Consider the following 11,339-nt stretch of genomic DNA (forward strand, 5'->3'; position numbering starts at 1 on the left):
AGGACGTCTGGGAGGTGCCCAGCACAGGGCACGAGGGGTGACCCAAGTCCTCTCACCCACCCACCAGGCTCCTGGGCCAAGACTTCAGCCAGTGCCAGATCCGAGTCTGGTGGATTCCAGAAGAACTGTCTGCTGCCCCTGCTGGCCCGGGCCCCCTGTGCAGGACCCTCCCCCACCTGGGGACAGTCACGAGCCCAGGGTCTTCTGGATTGAAAGGGTGGCTCTTCGCTGGGTCAGCTTGCTGCCAGACAGCCCCAAGGCGGCAGCATCTCTGTCCAAAGAGGGCAGCAGGCTGGCCCCGCACTGAACAGTTGTCTGTTAGAGCATTCGTGAGGCTTTGGGGAGGTGAGGGTGTGAGGAGGAGTGGGTTACTTCACATTGACTCTTACCATCCTCTGATGACTCTCTCTGCAGTGCTTCCCTTGTGTCCTGACAGAGGGTAACCTCCCCGGAGGCCCTGGGCAGGGGGACCTCTGGATGCTTCATCTGCCCCAAGCCGGAGGCCAGAGGTCACAGCACCGGCTCTGGATGTGGGTGAATATACCAGCTGGTGAGCTTTGAGGAGATGGTCTGAGAATTATTATTTAAAAAGACAGGCATGAGTGCTAAGTTGCTTCAGTCGTGCCCGACTCTTTGTGACTCCTATTGACTGCAGCCCACCAGGTTCCTCCGTCCATGGGATGCTCCAGGTGAGAATACTGGAGTGGGTAGCCATTCCCTCCTCCAGGGGATCTTCCCGACCGAGGGATCGAACCCACGTCTCTTACATCTACTTGCATTGACAAGTGGGTTCTTTACCACGAGTGCCACCTGGGAAGCCCCGCTAAAAGGACTAAATCACTCTAAATTTTAAACATCAACACAAAATCCAGCACCTGGGAAATGATGTATCCACCACAGCAAAGTACAGTTCCAACCAAGAAAGCTACAATGAGTCACCATGGGAATACCTTTCTCAGAAATCAGTCCCCACATCAATACATTAGAGGGAGGATGTGTGTAATCTGTGACTTCCTCCACTGATACTCAAGAGGCATCTGATGTAATTTTTACATCCATTCCTGACAAGAAAAACTCTTAAAAAGGCAAGAATCGCAAATAGTTCTTCAGCCAAAACTCAGCATGATATTTAATGGTGAAACACTAGAAACTGTCCCAAATCCGTAGAGACAAGTCATGTCCAGCATCCTATTACTATTTACCATTGCTCTGGAGGCACCATGGTTGTAGTGAGGTTAAGAAAAATGAAAAACGAGGCAATGAGAACACAAAATGCATTCGTTACAGAAGAAATGACCATATACTTGGAAAACCCAGGGCAACTGTGAGAAGCATTATGAAGTGAATGAGTAACCAGTAACCAAAATATGATACAAAAACAATATCCTTCACACAGACCAGGAGCTACGGGCCAGAATGTGTTGAGACAGGCTGAGACCTGGGACCCTTTCCCAGAGAGCTTGCGCTTGCACCTGGACAAATTCCTCCCCAAAGAACGGAATCCAAAGAAACTATAAGGGACTCAGGGACTCCCAGGTGACCCAGGGGCTAAGACTCCATGCTCCCAATGCAGGGGGTCCAGTTTCAATCCCTCGTCAGGGAACTAGATTCCACATGCCGCAACTAAGACCTGGCTCAGCCAAATAAATAATTTTTTTTAAGGAACTACAAAGCATTAAAACTAACTGCTCACAGGCCCAATGGGGCAAATTATGAACAACGAGACACAAAAAGGTCACAAACCAACGGCCACTTCTGGGGAGCTGGGAGCAAAAGCAGGGTAACTGCTGTGACCCCTGCTCACAGCACCATGGAGGGGATGGGCAGGGCAGATAAGCTACATCTTCACCCTCACTCCCTTTAAGGGACCGGCTCGCCCTGCCTTGGGAAGAGAGCCAGGGCAACAATTTCTTGTTTTCACTCCTGTGTGCTACAGCTCGAGCCCCAGTAAAGCCGTGCCTGAACTTCTCAGCCGACTTCTTATCAATTTCTGTTGATCAAAGAGTCCAGAAACCTCGGTTAGTAACAATATAATAGAAGGAAAAGAGGCCCTTTTCAATGGTCACAAGATGAAATATCAGTATCATCCCAACCTGAACGTGAAGATCCAGCTCAGGAAAACATAAAGATGCTTCTGAGGAACAGAAATAAAAGGAAAGACACAGCCTGTTCTTGGCCTAGAATGACCCTGTATCTTAGGATGTAAATTCTCTCTATATTAGTCCACACAGATTTCATTTGATTCCAATGAAGTCCCGAGAGGACTTGGGAAGGCAAAGGAACTAACAAGCTGACTGAGAAGAGTATTCAGGAGTATTGGGAAAAATCTTTAAAAAGAGCAAGGAGACCAAGCCCTCCCAGTTATTAACATAAAATATAAAGTGTGATAATTAAAACAGTGTGATTCTGGCACATAAATAGACAGACCCTTTACTGGAACAGAAGAGTCCACAAATAGATTTGCGTACATATGGAAATCGGCTATATGGAAAAGACAGCATTTCAAATTGGGGGAAAGAAGGAGTATTCAACAAATGGTGCCGGGACATTTGGGTTGCCATCTGAAAAAAAAAATCATTATTTTGCACCTGATCTCTTACTCCAAAATAACTTCCAGATGGATCAAAAATATATAAAAACACATGGGAGGATTTTTTAAAAATAACCCTGAAATGAGGATGGTCCTTAAAAACATAATACACTATCCTAGAAGTCATGAAAAATAGCTTGATAAGTTTAACAGCATAGAACAATTTTTTTTAAATTTCTGCACGGCAGAAAGACTAGAAACAAAGCTGGATGACATTTGAGCCTGAGAGAAATACCAGAACACAATGAAAACAAAAGACTGATTTTCTTAATCTATAAAAAAGCTCTTAAAGTCCTTAAGAAAAAGACCAACAATCCAACAGAAAATGGGGCAAAGAATATGAACAGTTAAAAAAAAAAAACAGATTTTTAAGAAATCTAAGCAGAGGCTAAGGCAGGAGGAGAAGGGGACCGAACAGGACGAAATGGTTGGATGGCATCACTGACTCAATGGACGTGAGTTTGAGCAAGCTCCGGGAGATGGTGAAGGACAGGGAAGCCTGGCGTGCTGCAGTCCATGGGGTCACAAAGAGTCAGACACGACTGAGCGACTGAATAACAAAAAAGCAGAGGCAGGACAAGGGCGAGGCAGAGAAGTGCTGTCGGCTGTCAGGATGTGCAGAGCAGGCTCACCTGCGATTGACACTCCTGAAGGCGTTTGCACTGGAGGCCCCTCCCTTGCCACATGAACTCATCTTCTATGGCCGCATAACAAATGACCACCAGCTTAGTGGCTTAACATAACACACTTATTAACTCACAGTTCCTGTGGGTCAGGAGTCCATCCCTTTTTACCAGGTACTCTACCCAGGGTCTCAGGCTGAACTCAAGGTGCTCCATCTCTTTCGTCACTCAGGCTCCTCTCCTGTACTCAGTCAGGCTGCTGGCAGAAACCATTCCTTGTGGTTTTAAGGAGATCTCAGGGTCCTTCCAGAGGCCTCCCTGACCCACAGCAGCTCACAGCCTGGCTGTTTACTCCTCGAGGCCAGCAAGAAAATCCTCTGATGCTTCATCTTTGAAAGACTCTCCTGGCTGGTTCAGGCCAAAGGGAGAGTCTTCCTTCTGATTAACTCCAGATTAACTGATGAGTACTTCAATGATATTGTAATAACTTTGTATGGTGACAGACTGAAACTAGACTTATCTTGGTGATCATTTCATAACATATAGAAATACCGAGTCATTAGGTTGTGCGCCTGGAACTAACAGAGTACTATAGGTTGATCATGCTTGCTTGCACGCATGCTCAGTTGTGTCTGACTCTTTTTGACCCCATGGACTGGAGCCTGCCAGGCTGCTCTGTCCACGGGATGTTCCAAGCAAGAATACTGGAGTGGGTTGCCATCTCCTACTCCAGGGGATATTTCAATCAAAAAACAAATAAACAAAAATACCCAAAGATAACAGATTGGTAACTTAATCACTGAAATAAGATTCCATCATATTTACAGGTCTCATTTATTCTCGAGGGCAGGCATTCACACTAAGGGTGTGGGTATCTTGTGGACCATCTCTGAATTCTGCCGATCACACTCGTCCTAATCGAGGCCCTGCTCTTAAGTATATGTAACGATGCTTAATGTCACCCTTAAAAACCCCTGTCCGGGTGGGCTGCTTCACCCTCCGTGGCTGGCCGCACCGTCTGTGCAAGAGGAAGGAGCTCTGCACCCGTCTCTTGGGTCTGCTGTGGGACTTGAAAGAGCTCATGCACAGGCACCCCATAAAGGTGCCACGATTATATTTCAGGTCTCCGGCTAGAAGCTTGAGAGGTCGACAGTGGTCATGGATCTGGGCTCCTCTCTAACAACACCCGATGTTCAAGAAGGCCAAGCCAGAGAAGAATAACGTGAACTATAGATTTGCACTCAAAACAAGGAACAAACACAGGATCACAAATGACTGAACCCGGCCCCCCGGGAAGGAAATGGGCCAGCCTCATCCAGAAGAGACCCAGAAGAAATGTCTTTTCCAGAGTCAGCTGAGTCAGCAAAGAGGGCAAAAGCATGCCCTCTGTGGCCAAACTGCGGCGGATCTGATCCCAGCTCCAACGCTTAAGGCCACAGGTTACTGTGGGCAAGTTCCTAAGCCCTTCTAAACCTCAGTTTCCTCATCTGTGGAATGGAGTTAAAAAATACTGTCCACTCCCAGGGCTGTCATGCATCAACACATGTGAAGTGCTGGCACAGTGCCTGATGCGGAGGATGACAGGCGACGCTATATGCCATCATCTGTTCTGGAAGCATGAGTTAATCACGTGCCCGTTCACGGGCTGGACGAACGATTGTCACATAGTTTTCCACCTCTATATCTCTGGGACCTGAAAAGAAAAGGAGAAGCCTTTGGGATTCTTTTCAGTCTAGAGGAAGGCGTGGTATTTGAGCAAGCAGAACACAGCAGCACCTAAATAGGAACTCATACAGAGAGCCTGGATTCCTTCATTCATTTGCTCATCCTTTCACCCACTCGTTCAAAAGGTGCTTCTCCAGGATCTAACCAAGAGCTTGGCCCTGTGCTAGGCGCTGCAGATGTGAACAAAACAGAGAGACAGAAGTGAACAAATAAAATAGAACTTACTGTGTTGGGGAGTCAGAAAGAATATAGACAGGATAGCATGAAATAGAAAGAGGATAACAACAGAATGTGGAGGTCGGGAGAGTGGAGGCCTAGGGAGGAGGATGAGAGGCTTGTCTGAGGCCCTGCACCTGAAGAAACTAACCAAGACCACATGCCAAGAGGCGGGGCTGAAGACAGCAGAAACGGATGGATCTGTGGGTCCCTGAAGCTCCTGATATCGAGGGCATTGAGATGCTTTGCCTTATTGTAATGGAGAAGGGACACAGTCTGACTTATTGTGCTCTCTGTCTGAGCAGTTGCATGTGAACTTCTGAGGTCTCCGTCTAACTTCCAGCTGCTATAGGCTCTGCCTGGGGGCTTTCTCCAAATGCCACGGAATTAACAGCTCCAGGAGCAGCCCTCAACCAAAGACCAAGGGGAGATGTGGCTATCAATACCTCGTGTCCCTCACCTCTTGGTGGGCTACCATTGCTCAGAGTTTTCCTGTGGCTCAAGCCCCAGTCACCCATGGCAGTGACCTGTTTGAGGACATGCCCTCTGCTGGCCGCCTCCTAGCCGTCTCACTTTCATCTTCCCTACGAGTGTTTCCTGGGGTCCCCTCCCAGAGGAACTACCGCACTGGACCCTGGTCTCAGGGTCTGCCTGGGGGAACGGAAACCAAGACATCATTCCAGCTTCTGTAAGGAGACCTGGTTGGAGGGGACAAAAGTGGAGACATTAGGGAGACGTTAGGGAAGAAGAGTCCAGGTAAGAAAAGATGGTGGCCCGCACAGGGATGGCGGCACCTGAGGCTTTCTGGGGTCTGAATTTTCCGGCACGTGAAGGCCCCGCATCAGCAGAAGCAGCAGGATGACTTCCACGAGCAAACACCACCCTCTCACTGTTCTCAGCTGTTGAGTTCTCTACAGCTGCTCACCCCGTGCAGCCAAGCACATGCCCTCCAAGATGAAACAGGGTGTGAGAAAAAAGAAGCCTCTCTAGAAGGAAAAGATACAGATGTGTGCATTCCTGTCCCCACCCCCCCAACATACGTCCTTCCCACCCTCTGGCCTCTGGGCAGATGGCCCTCTTGAGTCCAGGCACAACTGCCCTCAGGTTGTTCCTGGCTTCTGCTCAGTAGGGACCTGGGTTCCTGGGCTGGGAAACCCACAGCCCCTCCTCACTCCAGCCTGCCCACGGTTTCTAGGAAGGCAGCACCCGCCAGCCAGGGGTGTTTGACTTGCCTGGTGTTCGGCAAACCCAGAAAGAGGTGGCACGAGGCCAGCTGAGTGGCGTCTGACCACACGCCCACCTGTGTGTGCTCTGGCGGCTGAACTGTCCACCGCCATGGCTGGGCTTGGCAGCTGAGGAAGGGCTTCACACCACAACCTCCAAAGACAGACAGAGGGGCTCTGTGTGGGCAGAAAGTGGCTGCGTGCACATCAGCTGGGTGGGGGTCACAAGGAGGGGCCTCAGGGCTCAAAGTCCCAGATGTCCCGACAAGCACCCCCTTTTCCTGCCCTCACCCATGGCCGGCTGAAGAGGACTATGTGAGAAGGAGGGTGAGCTCTGGAGCTAGACCATCCAGGCTGTGTCTCAGCTCCACCGGCCATGAACTTAGCCAAGTCGCTTAACCTCTTGAGACCTCAACTGTCCAACTTCAAAACAGGGAGAAGCCCAGTATCTCTCTAGCAAGGCTACCATGAGGACTGGAGGAGTTAATTCCTGTAAAGTGTTGGGGGCAGTGCTTCTGTATTACTGAGCTTGGGCCATTGCCAGGCACTGTATTAAGTATATTACGTGAATGATCCTGCATGCAGAAACCACACAGGGTCAGTGGTGTCATCTGATGGAGGCCAGGCTCCCCCAGAGACAGACCTCAGCCAAGAACTCAGAGCGAAAGCAGTTGATCCGTGAGCTAATTCAAAAACACAAGCAAGGATCGGGGAAGGCAGACAGGGAGGGCCGGCAACGAACTCTGTGGGTAACCGTGGCTCAATCCTGGTAGGGGACTCTGAGAGACACGTGGAACATGCCCCACAGAGCCACCCCGGCCAGGGAACCGGGGCTTTTGCAGACTGCCTCCCATCAGTCATAGGACAGCTGTTCCTGGAGGGAGCGTGGCCGGCTCTTCCAGTTTGCCCAAGACTGTAGTCTGTGGTCTGGGAAATGCCTCCCTCCCAGGCTAGAGGACAGGTCACGCTGTCTGGAGAGCACTAATCCCTAGCCCTCAGCCTGTCACACACAGGCAGAGCAGGCTCGGGGCCCAGAGCAAGCCTGCATACAGGAGCTGGTGATTAAGAGCTACCATGCGCTCAAGGGCAGAAGGCAGGGACATCCGGTCCCATTTAGAGAGAAGTGAAGTTCAAAGACGCTGGCTAGTTTGCTCAGGGTCACACAGTGGGACATGGCCAGTGGGCAGAGGGTTCAAAACCAGATCTGTCTGGTGCCAAAGCCCGTGCCAACCACCAGGCCCCATGCTCCTCCCTCCACAAAGCAGCCACGAGACACAGACTCAAGGAGCTGGAAGTATTGCTGGAGGCCAGCTGGTCCCGTGACAGGAGACAAATACCCACAAGCAGACAGATAACATCCAAGGGTTTGGGGTTGGGTGTGGCTCAGTGGTAAAGAATCTGCCTGCAATGCAGGAGACACAGCATAGAAACCTGGGTTCTAGAACATGGGTTCAATCCCTGGGTCTGGAAGATGCCCTGGAGGAGGAAATGACAACCCACTCCAGTATTCTTGCCTGGGAAATCCCATGGACAGAGTCTGGCAGTCTACAACAGACCGTGGGCTCAAAAAGTCAGACACGACTTAGTGACTGAGAATGCACACAATCACATCAGACAACAGGAGGTGTGGTCTTTGGCAGAAAGGGGAGCATGGCAACCTTTAAAGGGGCAGCAGCTACTCAGCTCAGGCTCATTTCTGCTGCATGGAAACAGAGGCCCTATGTTATTAAACCATTCAGTGTTTCAAAGGAAATGGGATTTTCATGAGAAATCTCTAAGTATTAAATGTGGTCTGAGAATCTTCTAAAATACATTTCCAACCAAACTTGTATGAACAACACAGGGAGCATCAGTCCCTGGCTACCAGTTATGACGTTGAACTTGACCCATGGCTCATCCAGTCACCCCAGCAGGTAAATTAAGGGCTAGTATTGATCCCTTCCCTCAACAGAGGTCCCTACAGGGATGGGGCTGCCTTTGTATGCATACATATCCACCCACTGTGTGCTTGAATCGTTTTTTGTCTTTCTTTCTTTCTGGCCGCATTCCCCCACTTGTGTCTCCACAGTTGACATCCAGCTCATAGGTCCTGGAGCAGCCACATCAGTTGTTAACAGGCCACTTAGTAAATATCTGATGTCTGCAGTCCCCCTGGTAAGCCCTGTACCCTAACTGCCCAACCCCTTCCCTGCTGCTGCTACTAAGTCGCTTCAGTCGTGTCCGACTCTGTGCGACCCCATAGACCGCAGCCCACCAGGCTCCCCCGTCCCTGGGATTCTCTAGGCAAGAACACTGGAGTGGGTTGCCATTTCCTTCTCCAATGCATGAAAGTGAAAAGTGAAAGTGAAGTCACGCAGTCGTGTACGACTCTTCGAGACAGCCTACCAGGCTCCTCCGTCCATGGGATTTTCCAGGCAAGAGTACTGGAGTGGGGTGCCATTGCCTTCTCCGAACCCCTTCCCTAGGATACCCAAAAACTCCAGGGTTAATTTCTCGCACAGCAGGGACCTCAGCTGGCCCTGTGGTTTCCTTCTCTCTCCAGGGTCCAAGCGGGACCAGCATCATCCCTTTATTTCTCCCCTCTCATTCTCTCTCTCCTCCACCTCAACTCTCTTTTTTGAATTATGCAACCAACTTGAAGCCTTCTTGATTCAAGGATAAATGTTTAACTACCAGCTCTCCGGGAATAAGGAAGAGTCCTGATTTGTAGAATTCCCTGATTCCCAAGGTATAAATACTCCTGCCTGCATGCGTGCTATGTCACTTCAGTCATGTCTGACTCTATGAGACCCTATGGACTACAGCCCGCCAGGCTCCTCTGTCCATGGGATTCTCCAGGACAGAATAGTGGAATGGGTTGCTGGCCTTCCTCCAGGGATCTTCCCAGCTCAGGGACTGACCTTGTGTCTCTTATGACTCCTGCATGGGCAAGTAGGTTCTTTACCAACAGCACCCCCTGGGAAGCCCCATAAATATTCCTACCCTGGACTGTTTCAAGCTAGCAACAGGCACGAATGTGGAGTCAGCAAGAGACATGACATGCATGCAGTAGCTCAGCACTATACACTATTTACTAGGTAGATGCAAAAAACCTCAAGACCTCAGATAACAGTAAAATGTAAAATAATTGTGAAGTAATGAGATCAGAGTATTGATTACCTTTGTTTCTAATATAACTTATTATATGGTTAGTTTACATAATTTCAATTTTAATAATGCCTGTGTTTCACAACTGGCTCATAAAATTCCTGAAATTCAAGAATGAGCCCAAACGAACTGGTTTTCAGCACACCAATGGATGAATGAACACAAGGCAGAAAAATAACAAAAAAAGGGTGCTGGGTGATCAAAAGACAAGGACTAAAATAAAAAGTTAATTGTTAAAAAAAAGAATGGTAAAAAAGCAAACAAACAAACGAAAGCAAAAGACAAGGGTTAGGGGGAGTCACCATCCACCCTCAAGCAGGCCATTCCAATGTCTCAGTTCACCTAGAGTCCTCGCCTCCGCGGCGCCCCGCCCCGCCCCGCCCCTCCAGGCCCCGCCTACCTGCAGCAGGAAGTCAAAGAGGGCCAGGCGTGCCCACTCGGCGTGGTGGATGCCCAGGCATGGGGCATGGCTGGGTCGGCCACAGCCACGTGCCAGCAGGGCCTGGTACTGCAGCCAGCCCAAAGCCAGAGAGTTCTGGTCGTCCTCCGGGTCACCCAGGTGCTGCACGTCGGGTGCCCACCAGATGACGGGCCGGGCGCCGCCGTCCGTGTAGCGGTAGGGCAGCAGCGGACTGTGGAAGTGCCTGGCCACCGCGGGCAGGCTCCGGCGCAGCCCCAGCACGCGGTCTACGTGGAAGGACAGGACCTCGGACAGGTCCCCGGGCCTCTTGATCAAGCCACAGAGGCCCTGGGAGCAGAGCTGACTGAGCCCAGGAGCTGCATCCTGAAGGGCCCCCTCGCTGGAGAAACCGACTAGCAGCACCTGCCCGTGGCCGGGCACCCGGGCTTTGCCTGCCACCTCCCCCTGGGCCAGAAGCTGGAGGGCCTGCACATCCTGCTCTGTGAGCCATGGGGGGACCTGCTCGCTGGTCCTGAAGCCACTCGACAGCCCAGGGGTCTCAGTGTCACACCAGACAGACCCTTGCAGCTCCCTAACAGAACCAGGCCACCAGTGAGCCCCTTTGGTGGGGGCAGGACCCCCCACTTGTTGGCCACCAGTCCAGGCTCTGTTCCCTACTCCTGGCAGACCCCCGCCTTCTGGAGGAGGCTGGAGGGTCAGTCCAACAGTAGCTCTCCGAGTCTGTAAGGCTGACATGTCATGCCCTGCGAGGGGGCCACCTGGGGTGCTTGTCTCACTGAGTGCCTCTGGGAGGGCACCACGGTGCCAGGGTGGGTCCAGGTCTTTGGCTCCTGGACCCCTGATCGCCTCCCCCTGCAGGAGCACAAGACGCCGGGTACTGAGTCTTAGGTCTTCTGGAGGTGCCAAAGTAATGTCGTTCCCGGTCCTCCCTGCATGGCTGCTCTCCTTCCCTGGGGACCGTCTGCCGCTGTCCATGTGCCCTCTGTGGCCTTGCTCCTCAGCACACACCAGGATGGAGCTCCTGGGCAAGGCCCAGCTTCTCCTCAACCTTCTTGCCCGCTGCCTCCAGCTGGAGCTCAGAGCCTGCCGACTCTGGGGGACAGGGACATCAGCAACCCCCTGGGGCTCCATGGGGCCAGGGTCTGGGCCAGCAGCTGGGTGCTGTGTGGGCAAGCGAGTGACAGTCACCACAGACAGAGTCGTTAAAAGGCAGAATGCCATCGCCAACCGCCTCTTGCCACGCAGCTTTCTCCAGAGCCAAGATGCCTGGGGGATGGGGGTAGGAAAAAAAAAGCTTAGAACCTTGAAAACATCAGCCCTGACCCACAAAATAATGGGACAGTGAATGAATGAACATCTTGGGTGAACAAGGAGGGAAAAGAATGAAGCCTGGG

At 51.3% G+C, this 11,339-nt stretch overlaps 1 protein-coding gene across 1 annotated transcript in view; it reads right to left on the bottom strand.

The window, feature by feature from the left end:
• The window catches only part of FAM198A (family with sequence similarity 198, member A), an 18,918-nt gene extending 7,712 nt beyond the window's left edge, over positions 1-11,206 (bottom strand). Inside the window, exon 1 of the mRNA XM_010835423.1 lies at positions 9,925-11,206. Coding sequence (XP_010833725.1) covers positions 9,925-11,166 — 1,242 coding nt within the window. The 5' untranslated portion in view covers positions 11,167-11,206. The remainder of the gene's footprint in view (positions 1-9,924) is intronic.
• Positions 11,207-11,339: the final 133 nt, after the last annotated feature.

Source organism: Bison bison, unplaced genomic scaffold (genome assembly GCF_000754665.1).
Source record: "Bison bison bison isolate TAMUID 2011002044 unplaced genomic scaffold, Bison_UMD1.0 scf7180017864043, whole genome shotgun sequence".
In the NCBI taxonomy this organism is placed as follows: Eukaryota; Metazoa; Chordata; class Mammalia; order Artiodactyla; family Bovidae; genus Bison; species Bison bison.